The 23389-nt window shown below is 36.2% G+C and overlaps 1 protein-coding gene across 1 annotated transcript; it reads right to left on the bottom strand.

Annotated features, from left to right (window-relative positions):
* Positions 1-1595: 1595 nt before the first annotated feature.
* LOC120492752 (globoside alpha-1,3-N-acetylgalactosaminyltransferase 1) lies at positions 1596-14147 on the bottom strand. The gene is made up of 6 exons (XM_089134501.1): positions 14050-14147; positions 10515-10541; positions 9440-9475; positions 4902-4931; positions 4666-4803; positions 1596-3554 (listed from the first exon to the last, which is right to left on the bottom strand). The coding sequence occupies exons 1-6, from the start codon at positions 14130-14132 to the stop codon at positions 2864-2866; spliced, it is 1005 nt and encodes a 334-aa protein (XP_088990627.1). The 5' UTR covers positions 14133-14147; the 3' UTR covers positions 1596-2863.
* Between the last annotated feature and the right edge of the window lie 9242 nt (positions 14148-23389).

Consider the following 23389-nt stretch of genomic DNA (forward strand, 5'->3'; position numbering starts at 1 on the left):
ATGATGAGGAGATATGGATCTGGACCGTGGACGAAGCTCTTAAGAAATTATTAACAGAACAAAACAAATGAGGGTGTCACGGTGTCTGTGTGTTTCCACTAGAGGTCCTCTTTGGTGTCATGCTTTCATTAACTGCATTCCCCACAATCATTCGCAGTACCAATCACTGTTCATTGCACTCAGCTGTTCCCCGTAATCATTGTACCCAGCTGTTTCTTGTATTCCTTGTTGGATCTGCGTGTATCCATAAGTTTCCGAGCAGCGTTCTTGTAAAAAATAAAGTGGGTGAAACTTCCGGTGAGGCGGCGGAAGTAGCATTCCAATGGTGTTTTGTGTGTTAGTTAGCGAAGAGGCTAGCTATTTTTCGGAGAATTATTTTACTATTTAAAGACGCAAATCTTTGTGAGAGATGTCGCTACGGAGCTCAGGGACAACATGTGCTGTTCGTGGTTGTATGTATAACCGGACTAAACTAATTCAGTGGCTTAAACGTGATTGTTTTGAACATAAGCTGAAAACGAAATCAGAGTGAACCTGCCAACGACTAGCCTATAGTTTCCATCACCTCCAAAAAGACGACGAATCTTCCTGTGTACATTTGTTTAAATTCTTAATATTCTATAAACTCTATCAGCATGTGATTGGCTGTTCTCTACTGATGTTACACAAACTCAGGATCAAAGCCTGTGTTGACAGAATACCAAATGTGCCAGTTAATGTATTCAAGTAGCACATTCATTTATAATTTTGAATAAACTCCAAAGCACAATGACTAAGTGTGTATTTTTTATTTTAATTGTTTGTCAGCTCGCACAACTGTCTGTCACCATGCCTTGATGAGTATTGATTATTAATAATGTTATTATAATACTCCCAATCAACTAAAGCGGAGGGTAAAGGTAGTGTTATTTCACCCTTTTTAATTTCGTTGAGGTTGTGTTCCCACATCGTTAGCTAGTTTGGATCGCTATAACTTGAATGACCGTCAAGAATGAACGAACGAGTGTGAAGCATGTCAAGTCGCGCTTTGTTTACTTCGAACCGGAAGACACGCCCACTTTTGACGCAAGGCCTCATGGGGCGTAGAAAACTTCCCTGAAAGTGAGAACTGTTTTTATGTTGTGACATTGAAATTTCCACGAGAAAAAAAAAATCAATTCTTGAAATAAAACAACTGAATTTAAATGGCAGCCTATGGTGACATTTCGTGACAATATTACAGATATCAATAATTGTAGTTTTTACTGGTGGAAATGTAATTGTTGATATCAAGTATTAGCATAATAGTGGAAATGTAATTCCTGATCCTGATATCAAACAAAAATTCCATTAAATGTAATTCCCGATAACAAGAATTATCATTTCAACAAGTGAAATCTGAGTTGTTGATATTGATATAAATAATTCATATCCTGGAAATGAATAAAAGTAAAAACTGTTTGCCATACCTGCTCCTGCAACTAGGCTCACATTTGTGATGTCATCATATACGGACTAAATATTACATGCAATATCCAACTTTGAACAGAAGAGGTCACTTTACTACAACTTGTATATAGAAGAAATGCAGATTGTGTGTAAAAAAGCACATTTCTAAAACACATGAAACCAAGTACAGTATATATAAACTTTTTAACAAGACATGATGAAAATAAATTCAGCTTTTTGAGCTTAATTTATTTTGACATTCATAGAAATGCAAAAGGTTTTAACACATGCACATACATAACCGGGACGTTTTCCTCAGCAAAAAGAGAAAATTAAGATACTTTCCTCTCACGGTCACTGCTTCACAGGGACTTTGGTTTGGAACAACAAAAAGAGTGAAGAAAATAATGACAGATTTAAATTTTTGAGTGAACTTTATACTCTTTAATAGATCACAGTGACATTCCTTCCACATACATCAAAGACAGAAGACATATGACCAAACTGACGTATGACGAAACCCAAACCCACAGAGATAACAAATTAAATTAAATGTAAAAAAATCTCAAGCAAAGTACAAATATATTTATTTTTGGAATAAGAATTACATCACTCCCAATGTTAGATAAGGTTTTAGTTTTTTTTTTTTTTTTTAAATATATATATATGAATATAAATAGAAAAGCACACATATCTTTCACCAGTTCTTTTTTAGATGCAAAGTCCCTTCCCCTTCGCCTATGCAAGTGCTGTTTGCGTTTTAACCTGCATTTGAGCTTAGTAACCCAGCTAAACAAAACAAATGTTCCTAAAATAATGGTTTAATTATTATTATAGTATTATATTGTTTTCATACTTAAAATACATTCTCGTAACGTTGAGTGAAAATGTTCTTGGAACGTATTTGTGATGTTATTTGTACTTGACTGAGAACATTCTTTGAACAATATTCCAAGAAAACAAAAATATGTTCTTAGAATGTTTTTCTGATATTCGCATTTATGAAAACATTATTTATGAATATGTTATTAAAAAAACTAAAAATAACCTGCAGGGAGCGTTCTGGAAAGTAGAAGTCTGTGTTTATGGACAGACTGACGGAGCGATTTTTGAAGCACTTTAACATTTAATGCAATTAGAAACTGTAAACACTCTGGACAAATGTGCCAGCACAGTTTTTGGATCTTAAAAATCCTGTTATTGAAATCCATACCTGTGGCTGTAAGAAATTAATCGCTTATGATTTTACATTTTCAAAAAGATTGAATGGAATTTTCCTTTTAACGTTAACATTAACCAAGAAAAAAACGTTCTTAACCTACATAACTTTAATGAAGCAAGTCTGATAATATTTATATATCATCCATCAGGAGGCAAAATGTTGGGAAAAATATTTGGCATGTTTTGTGTTTATGTGTGTTTAAGCTGACAACTGCTAAGGGTTTGGACGAATTTCTTTATAGTTTTTGATAACTTGAGAGAAGCGAATGATTTTGATCTGGTCTGGTTTAGATTTTGTGTCATCCCACAGATACTCGGGTGAAAGCAGTTTACTGGGTTTGTTATAAAGGAAGTACTTGTTCAAATGAGACTCCTCCTGCCATACTGCCTCAATGGATTTAGATGCATCAATTTCCAGCTGCTCCCGGCAGGTTTTAACAAGCCGATATACGTTTTTCACTAAACCACCGATCACAGCCCCGCCATAATAATAATCACCCTCATTAGAAGGAATGAAAGCTTGAGACTCTGGTCGGCGTTCATATGTGAATTTGTTACGAGGCTCACCATAAAACCATGCATGTATGACACCTACCAGAGGACTCAAAGTCTCCACCCCCCAGCGACCATAAAACTTTGAATCCACATCAAGGCTGAAAATATAGTCGGCTTCATTAAAAAGTCGACTCTCAATCAGTTTCTCCAGTCTCGCCATCCGGCTCAAACTGATATCCTGCCATCTGTTAGAACTAGGGACTGTCAACACCGTCAAACGATGTTCTTCACTCAGTTTCACTGCAGGAACCTGTTCTGGGTGATCAGTGAACACATAATAGTGCACACGGAATCCAACAAAGTAATTCTGCTCGGCAGACTCCAGGAAATCTTTAAGAAACCGTGTATACCTGAAAAAAAGAGAGGGAGAGAAACACTTGTGGCCTCTAGGGACGCTAGACGTGAAAGTTACAGGTCGAGCGCCACTAGTGGCCAAAAGTTCCACGGTGTGGCTTTAAAAAAAAAGTATTTATGAATTGTTTTATGCACAATTCTATAGGTTAAGGTATGCTTAGGCTGTTGCAGTTTTTGGAATAACAAAAAAGTTTTGAGTTTTGAAACTTACAGGGTATTTTTTTATAATACGTATAACAAACTCTTAAAGCCACAATATGTATTTTTTCTGCTTTAAAAATAGCAAAAATAACTGTATCTATGTTATATATTTCTATTAGATGTGTACTTACATTATCCCGACAGTTTCCACCAACTTTCAAATACGGAGAAATTATAGTTTAATATAGTTTAATAATATAGTTTAAAATAGTTTAATTCGAAGACACGGGACGTTTCTTTAGTTCCGTTTCGTCGCCCGTCTGTGGCGTCATATAACCTTTGACTCCTCTATTTTCTCTAACTTCCTTGCGGAACCCGGCGAAACCGCCAAACACAAAGGGGAACACTGGACTATCGCCAATAAAGCAAAGAAAATGACGAAGAAAAAAAAGTAGTACGTATTTTTATGTGTGTAAATCACGTGCCCGCTCACGAGCGCTCACTCTTAAAAGACACCCTGGTGCTGCTCGCACATAAAGCGCACATAAAAATATGACCCGAGAAGGGTTTGGGACAGGAGAAGCATGACACAGGTAAACATCGGGGTTGCATTTAAAGCTTCTCGACAAGTTAAATCTACAGAGAGATGCCGGATATCCGTATATTTTGTGAAATGATGATGTCATGCCATGAGCTGAGCTGGTTGTCATTGACAGCGACAACAACTCCCACGCTCTTTCCCGACGTCATCAAAGTACGTCTTTTGTTATTATTTAAAATGAGTTACCCCTGGTGGTCAAAAATCGCATACTGTACGTTTAACTGTCAAAGGAACAAGGAACATTTGAATTCTCATTCTATGACCCCTTTAATGTAACCATCAGCATTGCTGAAACGGCATTCTGGTTTATTAAATATTATTTAAATTTAAAGTCAATGAAGATCAGAGATAGGACATATACTCACTTTCCAACAGCGAAGACTGCAGTTGCTATGGTTATGTTTTGTTGTTTGTAGATTGAATCAATCAATATGGGATCAAAAGTTCCTTCCTGCACAACTGGGGCCAACCATGGTGCCAAGGGAACAACTTTGCCATCTGGGCTGTTTTAAATGAGGATATTCACATATGAAATCCAAATCCAAATGCATAGTAGTATAAAATAATATATGTATAAAAGAAGAACTGTTTATGTTCATACCCGACTGCACTGGGCTGGTTGTAGGAAAGCCTGTAAAAAAGAAAAAAAAAAAGAAAAAAAATCTTGTTATTCCTCATTTTGTAACGTCTGTAGTAGATGATTCAGTCGGCTGAACTTTGACCGTGTCCTAACTACACGCGACGCGACGCCGCGACGCGCGATAAAAGGTATCTTTTCCATGTTAATCAGAGTTTTTATCCTAACCAGACGCGACGGCGACACGCGAAGTTTCTAATTTAGAAACGGTTCCTATTTCTGCGACGTCGCGGCTGACAGAATGAAGAAATTACACTGGTTATGAGTATACATTATTTATTTTTAGTTAAAAATAGGTCACGTGCCACAAGCGATAAGGATAATTTACCTCAGATTTTGAAAGCATGTAATATAGCGTTCAAAATGAATTCTATGCAAACATACAACTGTACTTCATAACAAAATTAGTCAATGAGTATATTTTGTTAATGTTTTTAATGTTATTTCTTGATTTGATTGTCCATACCCATTTCCAATGCGAGTGCGGGCCAACAGTGGCATCTCACAGTCGCGTCGCGTCTAGTGTGGACAGACACACTTGCAGTCGCTGGAATTTTATCGCGTCGCGTGTAGTTAGGACACGGTGTTAACATCTAAAGCTCTTGATTGACTATATTATTGTTAAAACTCAGCAGGGCATTAACACCAAAACCATTTCCCTGGTTACATATCAACCTCTGCATTCAACTGAAAAAATGTAAAAATGCTCCTAAGTCCAATCAGTCCAATGAATGGAAAGACGAGATGTCAGGCGGGTGACGTCATCGACCAGGAAATCTTTGCCTTGCTTCTTTGCCTTTAGCAAGCGCTCTCTGTATACTGTCCCTGTCTATTTATTGTTGTCTGTCATCATTGAAAGCACAATATTTCAAAGAAAGATATATATATATATATATATATATATTTGGGGATGTCAGTGTCCTCAAATTATGCTCCGAAGAGGGTCATAAAGCTGTCAGTTCGGGTGTTCCCTACTGGTTCGCCGCTTCAGGGCACCGAGGTGTCAGCACTTCTCAACGATCCTCCAAGAAGGGTTGTAGAACATCAGTGAGTCCCTTTAGTAGATTTTCTGGCAGCGTGGAAGCTACTGTCAAATATATCTCATTGGGTCCTGCATACAATAGAAAAGGGTTACATAATTCAGTCTGGTTCTCATCTGCCCAGATTTCTAGGGGTCCTCCCCACTGTGGAACCCAAGCAGGCTCTGGTTATGGAGCCGGAAGTACAGACTTTTCTATGAAAGGGGGCTATAGAAAGGGTTCCTCATCCCAGGGTTTTACAGACGTTATTTCATTGTTCCAAAAAGGATGGGTTGCGTCCTATTCTAGATCTGCACCAACTCAGAAACTCAAGTTCAAGATGCATACACTCAAACAGATCATGTCACAGATTCAGTCCAAGGACTGGTTTGTCACAATTAGGGTTGGGTATCGTTTGAATTTGAACGATTCTGATTCCGATTCTGATTCCTTGTTTCGATTCCGGTTCCTAACGATTCTCGATTCCGATTCTTTTAAGAGGCAGGGTCAAAAAAGTTTAGCTAACCTTGCTAACCAACGGCCTTTCTGAAGGAAATACTCCTTCTGTAAAAAATACTCCTTTTGTCACAAATTTTGCATTTTGCCGAGATTTCGTTAATTTTTAGAAAAGTGAAGCCACACTTTGGACCGCCGACGTAAGCTACTCATGTTCGACTCGCGTGGTTATGCCAACACTTCCGGTAGACGCTTCTTCGTTGGTGCTGTTCAGCGGTTTCTTCTTCCGCTCGGCGGACTGTAAATATCGAAACTAGGAATCGAAATTTTTACTTTTGAACGATTCCGGGAAAAACGGAAAGTTAGTTCCGGTTCCAATCGATACTCGATTCTCGATATCCAACCCTAGTCACAATAGACTTGAATGAAGCTTACTTCCATGTATCCATCCGTCCTCATCACAGGATCACAAGTTCCTGAGGTTCGCTTTCGGAGGCGAAGTGTACCAGTATCGGGTTACAAACGCGATGCCTGTGTGCCTTAGTCATGTGGAACAAACCTTGGTTCCTCGCCCAAGGCCAAGTGCTGGGGGCTTCTTGTCGACGCCTATTGAACACTATTGATGGATGCTTCCCTCAGAGGTTGGGGGACGGACATGAATGGTCGCTCTGCAAAAGGTCTTTGGCAGGACCATCTACTTTGTTAACAAAGTTGGCATAAATCGGCTGGAAATGATGGCGGTGTTTCGAACACTCAAGCCCTTCATGCCAGACCTGAGAGGTCACCATTTACTTGTGTGCACGGATGGTCTGACACATCGATGGTCTCTTATATCAACCATCAGGGGGTCTGAGGTCACGTCATCTTTGCAAACTGGCTCATCAGATCCCCCTATGGGCCCGAATTTGGTTCTCAGACCTTAGACGGCTCTCCGATGGCTGTCCTAAGCAGAGGGGACAACTTTATCGCCCTCGGCCTCACTACTCCAATCTAGAGCTCACTCCCCGAGAAGACTGTATGCATTGAAATGAAAACTATTTTCTGCCTGTTGCGGAGAATGCCAACTGAATCCTGTTAACTGCCCTGTTGGTACAGTACTTATACACAAGTTTCTTTCGCCCCATGAGGCCTTGATAATACTTATCTGGTCTGCATCCTAAACTGAACAGGTTTGGGTGAATTACATTATTTTGGTCAGGTTTCATGTTACAGTTAAAACTGACAAAGATTCTTCCATGATACAGTATGTGTGTGTGTGTGTGTGTAAGTGTGGAGAAGACGTGCATGAAAAGAGAACTAAGATGAACTTAGACTTAAGACTTTTCCCGGTTTTCCCTGAACTAGATTGGATCCGACATTTTTATTTATTTTTTTTTTTTTTATGTTTTTACATTACTCACGATCAAAATGAACTGAGCTTTACAAAAAAGAAACGGTTTTCCCTGAACTAGATTGGATCCGACATTTTTATTTATTTTATTTTTATTTTTTTACATTACTCATGATCAAAATGAACTGAGCTTTACAAAAAAGAAACGGTTTTCCCTGAACTAGATTGGATCCGACATTTTTATTTATTTATTTTTATTTTTTTTACATTACTCACGATCAAAATGAACTGAGCTTTACAAAAAAGAAACGGTTTTCCCTGAACTAGATTGGATCTGACATTTTTATTTATTTTATTTTTATTTTTTTTACATTACTCATGATCAAAATGAACTGAGCTTTACAAAAAAGAAACGGTTTTCCCTGAACTAGATTGGATCCGACATTTTTATTTAGGCTATTTTTTTTTTTTTACATTACTCACGATCAAAATGAACTGAGCTTTACAAAAAAGAAACGGTTTTCCCTGAACTAGATTGGATCCGACATTTTTATTTATTTTATTTTTATGTTTTTACATTACTCACGATCAAAATGAACTGAGCTTTACAAAAAAGAAACGGTTTTCCCTGAACTAGATTGGATCCGACATTTTTATTTATTTTATTTTTATTTTTTTTACATTACTCACGATCAAAATGAACTGAGCTTTACAAAAAAAGAAACGGTTTTCCCTGAACTAGATTGGATCCGACATTTTTATTTAGGCTATTTTTTTTTTTTTTACATTACTCATGATCAAAATGAACTGAGCTTTACAAAAAAGAAACGGTTTTCCCTGAACTAGATTGGATCCGACATTTTTATTTATTTATTTTTTTTTTTTTTACATTACTCACGATCAAAATGAACTGAGCTTTACAAAAAAGAAACGGTTTTCCCTGAACTAGATTGGATCTGACATTTTTATTTATTTTATTTTTATTTTTTTTACATTACTCATGATCAAAATGAACTGAGCTTTACAAAAAAGAAACGGTTTTCCCTGAACTAGATTGGATCCGACATTTTTATTTAGGCTATTTTTTTTTTTTTACATTACTCACGATCAAAATGAACTGAGCTTTACAAAAAAGAAACGGTTTTCCCTGAACTAGATTGGATCCGACATTTTTATTTATTTTATTTTTATGTTTTTACATTACTCACGATCAAAATGAACTGAGCTTTACAAAAAAGAAACGGTTTTCCCTGAACTAGATTGGATCCGACATTTTTATTTATTTTATTTTTATTTTTTTTACATTACTCACGATCAAAATGAACTGAGCTTTACAAAAAAGAAACGGTTTTCCCTGAACTAGATTGGATCCGACATTTTTAGTTATTTTATTTTTATTTTTTTACATTACTCACGATCAAAATGAACTGAGCTTTACAAAAAAGAAACTGAACTTTAATACACAAAAACTGAACTTTATTACATAAACTGAAAAGTATTGTAGACCTTGAAGTGAATTCAATCTGTTGCGGTATCAAATTCTTCATATTGATTACTGTTTTATCATTCTTTGTTTTGACGTCATTGTGTTTGCCTTGCCTTTTTTTGTCTCTCACTGTTCCAACCTAGAACTGGTCCAGTATACACTAGTCACAATAAACAGCAAAACTGTTGAAGGAAGTTTTGTACTCACTCACCCATGTGGTGATTGCAACTGGTGCTCTTTTTGTGGTCTAAGAAATAGGAGAAACAGCAGTGAATTTTTGTGTTCTGTAATATAACTTTTGTTTTGTTTGTATGTCTTTATTGGATGCAATAAAGACATAGTGGATGAAAGCATGTGGATGCATGTGCAGGCTTACTGCACAGTATATATCATTAGTGCTTGCAATAATGCATGCATTTGCCAGGTAGAAGAACATGTGTGATGGAGCTACTAACACATTACAACTAACATACCGTAATAACTGTTGGGTGTGGTAAACCTCTAATGGTCCAAATAACCAGTGTTGGGCAGTAGCATGGATACAACTTAGTGACGCTACTAGTTAACTACATTTCTCAGTGAGGCATGCATATATACTAAACAATATTATAAAAACAACACTTTTGTTTTTGCCCCAATTTTTCATGAGGTGAACTTTTTGTATGTACACAAAAAGGTCCGTCAAAATAAAAATATTGTTTAACCTTTGAAGAAACTTTAGCTTAAATCATTACATTTTAAATCATTGGTTATTACTAAAACAAACCATTAAAATGGCCAAGAAAATTAAAAGAGAAAAGATACATATTTCATAGTGGCCTAATTTTTTTTTTTAAATGTATTTAATAAATTATTGCTAAATTCTACAAGTTTCATGATTTAAATTAATTAGACATGCTTTTTGATTACTAAAATTGAATCCCATCAAATAAAATAAAATGGAAGTTCAAAAAATGAAAAAGTAAAAAATATATATTTAAAAAATATCTCTGTACTCTCAGTGTCAAATACAGAAAAGTTCATTCTTGCATTCATGCATTCATGACCCCCGAGGCTTGATTACTGTAATGCCTTACTGGTCATTAGAGAGTAATCAAGCAAAAGTGTCCAATAACAGGAAAAAAGCAAAGATAAAATACGTAGTATGAAATGAGGACTTTTTTTTAAATCACTTGCAACTATAGTGTAGGCCATGTGCATAAATGTATGCTTCTGATTGTGCTTTTGTAAGTGTAAATGTCTGATTTGAGTGTTTAAGAGGGTGCATTAAGAGTGGCAGTACTTACTTAAAGCAGGATCTTTCCTCTTTATTTCTGAAACATAAATGCCCTATGGTTATAATGCTGAAATACTGTCACTCACAATACATTCCCCTAATTCAGAAATAAGGTATTGCTACGGTGGACGAGCATGTACAAAATAAAACACAATTCCAAAAACAAAACAACAAATTCATAAACGAAATGACATGCAAAAAAGACTCCAGAAAACACTGTAGGCAGACTGAGAGAGTCCATTGGTGTGTGCAAAGAGCTGTGTTGTTTTCATATGACATCACTGCGTTGCCATGGCGCGAAATACAAATGGAGGGCAGGAAGTGATTTGCTGTATTTAGAAAGCACTATAACAAACTCAAAATGCCTGCGTTTTGAGTCATTCATGGTTACTTGAATCGATCAAACCACGAGGAGTTTTTATCACGTAGCAAAAGTTGTTGTTCATAAGGGGGGAAAATGCAAGAAACTGATCAAAAAACTCTGGAAAAACAGTTTGCAAACCTATGTCTGCGGTCAGGAGGAGCCGAACGGGATAATGCTCGTGTGTGTAACGTTAGTGATCACATCGTCAAAGGTGAGTTAATACAACTTAAGTGACTGTTTGTGTAACGCGTAACATTTCCGAACTTTGTAAAGTCAAAATATGTCTGTAAGACGAGGTATAGTTGCTGATATCTACAGCCTTTCAATTCAGTTGAAAAATCGCTCCTCTTCATAACGTAAGGATCACGTCCAACGTATGTTTGATTTTTTGTTTATTTCTTTCTCTTGTAATAGCGTGTAAAATAGTACAGTACAGACTTTCCGCCATCTCGTCCATTGCGCTCTTCACTCATAATCACGTGACTGAAACCCTGCTATTTAACCGGCTAATTTAATGCGATTAGAATAAAAAACTTTTTATATTAAAATCTTCCTACCATCTGGTTGGCAGGTTTGGTCGATCTGGTAAAGTGGGAGAGTGGAATGTAGAGCTAAGAATAATATACATTAGATATTGCCCCTATATCTGAAATTTTAGAGACATATTATTGCATTTCTGATAGTTTTTTTTTTTTTTTTAGCAAAGTGAGTGACATACTCGATAATGTCAGTTTGCAGCCTCGCATATCATAAAAAAACAAGAATTATCGTAGACGATTCAGCTCTGATATTTACGCATGCACACAAGAATTATATATATATCCACCTTTTTCTGCGCCCGTTTTCTACTTCCTGCTGTCTTTTTTTCACTAATTGCATCTTCAATCAATGTTTCATCAAACAATCGCCTGGTTTTAATAAATAATAAGTATATAGTAAACAATAGATGATCATGACGGAGGCGACAGCACGCAAACTGGACTTTGGTCTCATGAATGAAACTCGTTAACGTAACTCGTTAACGAAACTCGTTAACATGAACGTTAACGTTATGCCTTATGTCAGGCCTGAGAAATACATAGACTATGCATCTTTGAAAGCAGATGGCGGTGTTTCGAACACTCAAGCCCTTCCTGCCAGACCTGAGAGGTCACCATTTACTTGTCTGCGTTCGCGTTATCACCGAGGTTTGTTTACATTCCGGTGCATGTCTATGCCGGTGTAACAGCTCAGTAATGGCATCGCCACAAGATGGCAGCCTACACAGAACGCTCGTCGGATTCGTATATGCCTACTTCCTACTATGTAGTAGGCGAAAACAGTACGTGAAAGAAGAACGTTTGAAATATCAGCATTCATAAAAGATTAGGCGAGAAGTTCCCGAATGGCTTACTGCTTCCGCCCAGATTTTTGAGTTCTTTTCCATGGGTACTCATGATACTCATCTATCCCAGGATGCCACGCGAGAGGATACGTCAATAGCAACATCGCGGAGATCAGCGACGCGGGGGTTTTCAAATGTGAGTAAACACGGTTCCATTGTGTTTAAATGGGATGTGTTAAACTACTTTAGAGTAAACGTTTTAACTGTTGAAGGTCTAAAGGAGTTAGATAGTATAGTATAGTTGTGATTTTGCTGTAAACACATGTTTTATTATGTATAGCTAGCTAACAGGGGAGCTCCAGTAACCGTAAAGTTACGTTTCTAAAGTGGATTTACATAACCATACATCTTAAAGGGGAAATGAAGTGAGTCAAGTTGACATGATTTACAAGATGGATTTCCAATATAATCAATAATTATATAAGAAACATTACAAATGTAAACATTTAGAAGAAAAAAAGAAAAAACTTTGTATCTTTCGCCGCCATTGTGCAGTTGACGTCACAGGGTTGGTTGGCTCAAGTTCTGGGCATTGAAAATCGCGACATCAAACTGTGTTTATACCGCGAACGACTAATGTTAGGTACTTAGACAAAAAGACGACGTCTAATGTTATAGAGCTGGCTCCCAAGTGGCAAGGACCTGCTAAAGTTCTGTCATAACTTAATAAAGTCAATTACCGAGTAAAAATGGTCTAGGAGCCATATAATGTTGAGATCTATTATGTAGAAAAGTTAAAACCCTTTTTTGGGTTTTTTATTTTATTTAGAAGGAGTTCCAGAGTGTTTCCCAAGGGGGTAATCCACCATCCGGAAACTGAAGTCTCCCCGGGGGCCGCCATTGGCCTTCACCTGCGGTTAGAATTCCATTGACTCCCATTCATTTTGGTGTCACTTTGACAGAGAATAACTTTACATCTGAGGTGTTTAAAGACTCCATTTGTCCATTGTTTATTTCTGAAGAAACACGACAATGTATAAAAGGCTCCATTACCTTGTACGTTATGGCCCTGTAGAAGCAGTTTTTGTAAAAAAATTTCGCACTTCCGGGTAGGCTTCATTTTTCAGATTAGAATGTTGCCGCTTGGTCTCTGGACATGCCTTCCACACGCTCCAAAGTTTGATTGACACATGTTGGACTAATCATTTTGGGAAAATCTTGAAAAAACTGCCGGGAGACGCAGTGTCCAGATTACCGTGAGGACTCGCAGTGTTCCGGACGCTGAAAATTTCTAATCACTGTGTTTCAGACAGTAAAGAAGGAGTATTTTCTAATATAAAACACATACATTTTACCAACTATAAGTTTATTTGAGTTTACGAGAAAAGGTCAAGTGTCCAGAACACACACAGTGAATCTACGTTACAAGTTTTGGCTGAGTGAGTTTTTTTGCTGTAATGGGACTGTGATCGCAAGTGATCTAACTTTTAGCTGCACTAACAATTGAATTGGTCATCGCTGGATTACAGGTTCATTATTTCTTCTATTGCACACACATTATCCATATTATCATTTTATGATTTTGTGTTACTTTACATTGTATGGACTGAACTAATATTGAAGGACTCATTGGATCGGGTTTTGGGTGATTGTATTATTGTTTTATGATGTTATATTATATATATACATATATATATTAATGAATTCATTTTGAGCTGCTGTTTGGTAATTATATTTGGATGTGATTTCCCCCCTTATTTTTTTGTTTCATTTTGTTCTTTGATATCAAACGAGTTGTTACATTCTCAATATAGTTTTTATGAGTGTACTTATCACACACAGTTGAAAAACACTCACCTGGTTGAGATTTGGAGGTTGGGGGGTTGGAGGGTTGAGTTGGAGGTGTAGCCAAAATAAATAAGTCTGTGAGGAAACACCATAACAGATCATGAATTATAAAGTGAAGCAGATCATATATTTTCTTAATTGAATTATCAGATTTAATACATCGACGATATACATGAACCGGTCACAGTAGTTTGATGAGGTTTACTGTAGCAAACACATATTGTAGAGAAAAGTTTATAAAGGTTAAATCTGTTCCTAAATGCCCAGCAGACCAGCTGGAGTTAATTTTGAGTTAATTAAACTGAAAAACTGAGAGCCGGGACGGTTGAAACACTTTTCAGATAAACGTCGTTTTCTAAGATACAGCCAACAGTTCAGTATTCGCGTCGCGGTGAATATGACCTTACGATTTTTCACATTGTCTGCAACATGACATCATGACTTTTGCGTAAACATACACGCCACTTTCGAGTCAGGTGGCGTGTTATCTCTACGCATTTTGAGCTATCCGCGTGTTTGCGTGTATGTCTACGCCATTAACGTCCGCGTCATTCCGCGTGTCTGTACACGCCGTCAAATCTCCAGTCATAAATGCCATTAACCCCAGTGACGGTTAAGTTTAGGGACGGGGTTGAGGTAAGTCATATATTTATATAACATTAAAGGATTAGTTCACTTTTGAAAAAACTTTTGCTGATAATTTCCTCACCCCCATGTCATCCAAGATGTCCATGTCTTTCTTTCCTCAGTCGAAAAGAAATTTAGGTTTTTGATGAAAACATTCCAGGATTTTTCTCCATATAATGGACTTCAATGGGAACCAAACGGTTCAAGGTCCAAAAGACAGTTTCAGATGCAGCTTCAAATGTCTTTAAACGACACCAGACGATGAATAAGGGTCTTATCAAGCGAAACGATCGGTTATTTCAAAACTTATTCCAAAAATGTAACTTTTCTAAGGACAAATGCTAGCCTTGCTCTATTCTGTGAGGCGCGTTTGCAACGTCACGTAATACGTAATTACGTTCAAAAGGTCACGGGCGACGTAGCGAAAGTACAGAGTCAGTGTTTACAAGTTGAACGCATAGGTTGAACGTGCAAACTAGCTCAAACACCGTTTACAAAAAAAGGAATTAAAAGGAAAAACAACGATGTCGGACAATTTTGATTCTGTACTTCCGGCTACGTCGCCCGTGATCTTTTGAACGTAATTACGTATTACGTGACGTTACAAACGCGCCTCAGAGAATATAGCAAGGCTAGCATTTGTCCTTAGAAAAGTTACATTTTTGGAATAAGTTTTGAAATAACCGATCGTTTCGCTTGATAAGACCCTTATTCATCGTCTGGTGTCGTTTAAAGACATTTGAAGCTGCATCTGAAACTGTTATTAACTGTCTTTTGGACCTTGAGCCGTCTGGTTCCCATTGAAGTCCATTATATGGAGAAAAATCCTGGAATGTTTTCATCAAAAACCTAAATTTCTTTTCGACTGAGGAAAGAAAGACATGGATATCTTGGATGACATGAGGGTGAGTAAATTATCAGCAAAAGTTTTTTCAAAAGTGAAGTTAACGGCGTTCATAAACACGCTGAAAGGCGATTATGCATCTTGATAGCACGCCAAAAATGGAAATACGAATTGGCGTGGCATACACACGCTACTTCATGAGATCAGTCTGTCATATGCATAGACAACAAAGACATTCTAACAATAATACTAATTGTTTTTCATGGTTTACTGACATGAAATTTCCATACAGAACACGGTGTTCCTCACCTGTCAAGTAAAACACATGCAAGATCAGCATCTCTTTCTAGTTCGAGTTTTTCACGTTGAAAAAACTCGAAAGATTTTAGTTTGTACTTGCAGGATATTTTTGTCATTGAAGAAATACGTTTCTATGTAATATGTAAAACATACTGTATTTGTTTTATAGGTACGTTTTTTATTTGCAGAACAATATGTATTAGTTTGTGAGTGATGTTTTGTATTTACAAACCACACTGAGTTTGTTTGTGAATCATTGGGTGTGAGTTTGTGTGAGGTTTCGGCACATAATGCGCTTCATATTTGCTGTACTACATGCATGATGTGTGTGAAAATGGTTACACACACACACACACACACACACAGTTTTGCTTTTCCGCTCAATTTCCATAGTCGTAATGATTTTACACTGTACAAACTTTATATTCTACCCCCTTAAACTAACCCTAAACCTACCTATGATGCAAAATCTTCTGAATTTTTACATTAAAAAAATAACTTTAGTATATTTATGAATCCATTTCCCTCGTCGGGACCTCACAATGTAGGTTATTTCAGGTTTTACTATCCTTGTTTGGGATATACACACATGACAGGTTAGCCCCATTTAATTCTCTTTCAAAAAGCCATATGGATATGAAGACAATTGCAATTTCCATTCATGCTGAATTTTACACAAAAATTTTACTCGAAGCTATGCCACTCAACATAAAATCACAAAAAGAAAAAACATGCTTAATAATGCAAAGTGTAATAGTTTGTAATTATTTGAAATATTATGATGTATTTTTAAATATGAAAACCTATGATTTCCACAGTTTAGACCACAAAGACTGCTGTTAATTAGACTGCCTAATTAGACTACCATGTGAACAGTTTTTTTTTTGTATCAGTACAAATTAAAATGCCTGTCCTAAACAATTTGATTATTGATTTGTTTTAGTGTAAGATCCAAACGCTAAAAGTAATAGTAAGGCAGCTACAAATGACAAAGTAGTAACTACGTACCCAATTATTGAGAGGCAAGCCAACACGAGCATAAAGGTATGTACATTTTGAAGGAGTTTCATTTTTCCTGTAAGATATTAGGTTTTGTGTCCTTATTCACTTGAAGAACTTGAACGTCCCACAGAGAAAGGAAGCAAGAGAGAGAGATGCTGGTAAAGGCGTGTAGCTGACTGTATAAAACAAGGGTATGGCAGTTTTTTTTTTTTTTTTTGACCAGCAAGTTGAATTCCTCAATGATGCATCGTACAGTGGTATTGTACATTGTTGTACGGGAAACGCACACCAGGTTGAGCTGGTTGTTTTGCATTTGTAATGTGAAAGTGGTACAGGTTTAAAACACAAGCCCAAGTTCTTTTACATGTAGGAATATTTGACATACGCACATTACGCAGTGATCCAGATTAACCCTTAAAGGATTAGTTCACTTTTGAAAAAACTTTTACTGATAATTTACTCACCCCCATGTCATCCAAGATGTCCACGTCTTTCTTTCTTCAGTCGAAAAGAAATTAAGGTTTTTGATGAAAACATTCCAGGATTTTTCTCCATATAATGGACTTCAATGGGAACCAAACGGCTCAAGGTTCAAAAGACAGTTATGCAGCTTCAAATGTCTTTAAACGACACCAGACGATGAATAAGGGTCTTATCAAGCGAAACGATCGGTTATTTCAAAACTTATTCCAAAAATGTAACTTTTCTAAGGACAAATGCTAGCCTTGCTCTATTCTGTGAGGCGCGTTTGTAACGTCACGTTATACGTAATTACGTTCAAAAAGTCACGGGCGACGTAGCCGGAAGTACAGAATCAAAATCGTCCGACATCGTTGTTTTACCTCATAGACATATACACTAGACCTCACCTTGGATACGGCAGTTCATTAGAACGAATGCGTCAATAGAGCCGCCATCTTGAAACAGGGGAGCCCCTCCACTTTAATGCATCAGCGTCAATGTAGTAGACACAGGTCTAACGCAAATAAAATCACCATAAATCATCATGAATGCGATTTTTCTTGTTTTTTTGGTTTGTTCCAACGGTCAGACATGTATTTATCATTGATTCCAGAAAGAAAAAATTTTTTTTTTTTTTTTTTTTTTTAAAAACATTCTTCCTAGTTCAGATTTCATCTGTGAACATCATACGCTGCACAAAAGTCCGCCACTATCAATGAATTCGAAGTAAAGGCAGAGATAGCAGCGTTACCTAGCTACTTCCTATGACAAGACCCCTGTTTCAAGATGGCGGCGGTTTTGACGCATGCTTAGAACCCCCAGGTGAGGTCTAGTGTATATGTCTATGGTTTTTCCTTGTTTTGTAAACGGCGTTTAAGTTAGTTTGCACGTTCAACCTATGCGTTCAACTTGTAAACACTGACTCTGTACTTACGGAATTAAGAGTAATCCCTTTAATTAAATTGCAATATTTAGATTACTTGGTAATTAATTACACCCAACGCCTCTTTTTGTCTGGCGCTGTTGCCATGGTGACTCATAATATCTGCGCTCCATTGATAATGGCTTTTTATAGTTGTGGTGCACGCGCTTAAAGGGTTAGTTCACCCAAAAATGAAAATTAAGTCATTAATTACTCACCCCAATGCTGTTCCAACCCCGTTCGTCTTCGGAACACAAATAAAGATATTTTTGATTGAATCTGAGAGCTAGATCAGTCCTATACAGACTGCCTAAGGGACTGGCTCTTGACGGCCCATAAAGTCATTAAAGAAAAGGTTTAAATATTCCATGTGCCTACAGCGGCTCATTTATAAGTTTATCAAGCGACGAGACTACTTTTTGTGCGAAAAAAAACATAAAAAACGACTTAATTCGACTATTCCTAGAACTGTTTCTTCATCTGCTGAATGTTGACTCGAGCACTGCTGTACTGTTTCAGAGTCGAAGGTACTGGATCAACTTCACTTCATTCACTGACATGTTCAGGATTTGACAGACCATTTGACAGAAATGTCTATATCGTGCATTCTTTGTTTATTTTAAAGGTTAATGTTGTAAAGGGGCTTGTTCGTTAATAAAATAAATAGTTTGTTAAAACCACTGTTTGTATTTTGCCTTTTTTTTTGTACTTTACAATAAACAGAATTTTGCACTGTACAATTTCCAAATTTGCAAACTTCATATAAGTGATGTTGGTCATCTAAACATGAAATCTGTATGACACTTTTTATAAGAAGTATAAAAAAATGACACAATGTGTATGAATCTTATATGACTTTAATTTGACTAGCATATGATTCAATAGAAGAACTTTAAATGATTTGTATATGAATATTGTGTGTTTTCTACAAATACCATAAACCATTCCATACTTTTGTCATGTTCAACTCATATAAGACTTCTACAGTATTCATATATGACACAAAAATCCCCTGTAAGTTGTATGTGTGCTATTTAAGGGGCCATAATCGGTCTGATTTTGTATAGGACATGTATTGGTCTTACATGAAACGCATAAGGTAATGAAAGTTCGTATCTATGGCACGAATGTCATTTCTCGTGGCATTTATACGCCAAAAACAGTTTTTGCGTGTATTTGGCACGCGATTTTCGCGTACATATGATACGCACTTTTTTGCGTATAATACGCACGAACTCCCCACCCCCTCCCCCCTAAACCTAACCCAGGGTTTTTTAGTGCGTACCATATACACGAAAAAAACACTTTTGGCGTATAAATGCCACGAGAAATGACACTCGTGGTATAGATACGCATCTTCATGAGACTGTGTTGGAAGATATATGGTTGCTGTATATGAACCATGCTGTTTTTTTTTAATATGGGTGTGGATGTCCTCAGTCAGCTAAACCCCGCAAAGATTAACAAGCACATCTTTTTTTTTTTTTTTACTTCTAACCTTACTGTGAGTGTAAAGTTATAGTTCGACCGTTTTTAGGTTATGATTTCGGTTCTCATACCGGTTGTTGATACGCTAGCACACGCTGTTCCTGGCGGCACACCAACACTGTCTCCCTAATCAAACACACCTGATTCAACTCATCAGCTCATTAATCCATCTATGAGCTGATGAGTTGAATCAGGTGTGTTTGATTAGGGAGACAAAGAATACGCGCAGTGTTGGTGTGCCGCCAGGAACAGGGTTGGGAAACACGCTAATAACGATTATAGAAGTGAATAGAGACCTACCCAGCTTTGCATGAATGGTAAATGGACAAATGAAACAACATGAAACAATTTTATAAGAAAAAAAATGTGATCTCACTTGTGTCTTATAGGATAAATGAAGAGTTCAGATGCAAAAGCCTCTAAATGCCATTTGAAATTTTCTTCTAAAATGACAATTTTTATCGAGCTTGTATATTTAAGTTCAGTAATTTCACTTAAATGACAATTAATAGGTAATCTTCATTGCCATTTAAGTGAAATCACTGAACTTAAATATACAAGCTTGATAAAAATGATCATTTTAGAAGAAAATTTCAAATGGCAAACTTTATATATTGTTCCCTTATTGTATTATTATACAGGAGCTCGGGCGACCCATTATACAACATATCATTTTATGATTATCCAAAGCGACTTATAGCCTATAAATGAGGAGTTTTTTTTAATGCATTTGAAGACGAAAAGTAAAGTCACGAACGCAATTCTTTCTTCCTTTTTTCTTTACAGCAAGATGATGTTTAGGTGATCGTTAAATAAAGTACAGAATTGTTTATTATTGGTGTTTTGTCTATTCTTATTTGTTTTGCTTCGCATTCAAAATATCAAAAAACAGGTTTTGCAATGCTATAGCATCGTAATGTTAATAAGACGACCATTATTGGTTGAACCGAAAGAAAAATTGGAATTTTAATTTAAAAAAAACAAAACATTGTAGCAATATAATATCACATACTATTTTTCAGAAGATAGTTCAATGTGTAATTGTATTCCTTCCATCAGTAACACAATGAGTTTTTTTTTTTTTTTGGCATGCATTTAGCAGGGAACGCAAATATTTTTTTTATTATTTTTTTTGGATAGGCTAACTAAATAAAACGAGACCGTATTGTTTTCAATTGCATTTGGATAAGGGTGCGCTGTCTCGAAAAAAACGCGGGACTCTGGGTAGGCGACTGTAGATGCTCCGACTCCGAGTCTGGAGCTTCATAATATTGCTGCTGGCTGCTGCACTGCGTTGACAATGGATACACAAATTAAGGATAATTTTTGGCTTCAATATCTCGAAAAGATGAATCTTTCCCGTAGCGTAAGCTAACTCACGCAATATGAGAGAACCTTTCGTAAGCGAAACTGATATAACTAATAAGTGGTGGGAGTTTCCGGTTAGGGAAACTGGAGCAAGAGAGTGTCCCAGCAGAATGGTTTTATTCAGATTATTCCTGCATGAATGAAATATTACAGGTTTACTCATCATGTGGTCTACAATGAACAGAAAACAAAATACAATATACATTTGCAAGTATAAACAGTATTACAGATAGCATAAATAATTTAGCTTATATATCTGAATTATACGTCAGAACATAAACAACATATATCATATTACATTTTTTTAACCCAACGTTTGGGTTTGTCCATATTTGACCCAAAGTTTGTGTTAAAACAGCCTAGCATTTTTAGAGCGTTCTGTTTGGTCTGTAGCATACGAAAACTTCGCGGTTAACATAACGTTGTTGTCAAACCTCTCTGAAATCACTCTTTTTAATATTTATTATAACTTCTTATTTAATAAACCAAACTCCAGTGTTACTCGTTCGTCCACCACCACAAATTGCTTTCTAATCTGTGGGAACTGGTGAGTTTTCTTCATTGTTGTTTCTCCACAGTTGACATCCGGAATAAAAACACGGACATCATTTTTGTTGTTTATGTAGAATAAAGCCGATTCAGAACGATAGGTTTTTGCTGTTGTTTTCAGAAAAATCCTCGCTCGCCATGTTTGACACATTAGCGCCGCTCTGTGGACGCAAGCGGCATTGCAAACTCTTTGAAATCGTTTGTTAGTTTTCTAACCCCCATTTTGAGTATTCAGCAAGGGACTGTCTCGTCTACATTCGTGGAAATAATATTTTTCCTCTTTGTATTTTTTTCTAAAAACATAAATTTTCCCGTGTTTGAAAAAGGAAGAGACTTGCTAACTTTAAACAGGTTATATGTGATTACCCTGGACAGTCCAACGTCAGCCCAGTTTTGCAGCAGCGAGGTAATATTTAAATATTTGCGTCGTGAATCTCTCTCAGGTATGTTGATTGACATGAGGAAAACTATCTGATGTGAAAGTAAAACTTATTATGGACTGTTGTTGAGTGAACTAGTTCTGAATATTTGAACTGTTGTTTATTTGTTTCTGTTTTGTCTTGATTATTGCTGCAGAAACGAAAGAGACTGAACAAAAGCTGAACTGAAGCGTTATTTCTGTGATTGTATTTTTTGAGTCATTAGTGATGTGAAACAAGGGTTTATTTGTGGCACTTACTTATATTATCTTATTTTATTTTATTGAACATTTAGAAAAAGAAATCCACAACTTCTGTCATTTTGGATAGGGCATTTCTCCTGTGTTGTAGGCTGGTTGGTAGTAGGAAAAAGGTTAATCACATTTTATTACAGTCTTGGAAAGCAATCTTGTACACTTTAACTCCTGCTGCTTCATTTTCACCAGTCTTTGCTAAAAAATAAAGCATATTTTATCAAGGCAGATTAAAACATACTGAAAATAATAAGTAGGCTACAGGAATTAATCGTACTTGTGGGAATCATGTCATTTTCTTAGGTGTCCAAGATATAGCATTAGAAATACTCAGCCCTAGTGAAATTTCCTGCTACATATACAAAAAAAAAAAAAAAAAATATATATATATATATATATAGTCTTTTCTCAGGTGTTTCTCAGCATGAGAATGTCCAAATGAAATGAAATGTATATTTTCTAAAGCTTTAAAATGTGTTCTATGAAACGATACCTATCTTCTGAATCTCCTCGTTATAGTTTAATGTTTGAGGACTAAATAAAAAGGATACTTTCGTTCCAAATGCTGTAACTTTTGATTACTTTTTGTAGTCCCAAAAAATGTTAAATCATATGCAGCTCACATTTGGGAACTTCATCAAAAAAGACTTTCCTCCTATACCGTATTTTATTCCGTATTTTATTTATTATATTTTATAGTCATTGCATGTCAAAGGAGAAAGATATGCAAATTCATGATGTGTGTATATATATATATATATATATATATATATATGTATACTGTATATATATTTGTCTTTTATCATTTTATATTTTCAAAAAAAAAAACATATATGAAATGATACCTTTTGACTCTCTCTGCTATAGTATTTTTGTGTCACTCAACTCTAAAAAGTGTGTGTGTGTGTGTGTGTGTGTGTGTGTGAGGGAGAGAGAAATAGAGAGTTACTCTGTGTTTATGCTCTAGGACCAGACCTTGATCTACATGTAGAAATTTTCAGAATTATACTGGATTTATTTTTATTTTTTTGACAAACAAAGTGAAAAAAAAACCCTAATTTTTTTCATTTTCCCATTCATTTTCAACCAACTCAAGCCCAGATGTTTTGTGTGT

The sequence above is a fragment of the Pimephales promelas genome, chromosome 1, assembly GCF_988280905.1.
Source record: "Pimephales promelas chromosome 1, fPimPro1.hap1.1, whole genome shotgun sequence".
NCBI classification, from domain to species: Eukaryota; Metazoa; Chordata; class Actinopteri; order Cypriniformes; family Leuciscidae; genus Pimephales; species Pimephales promelas.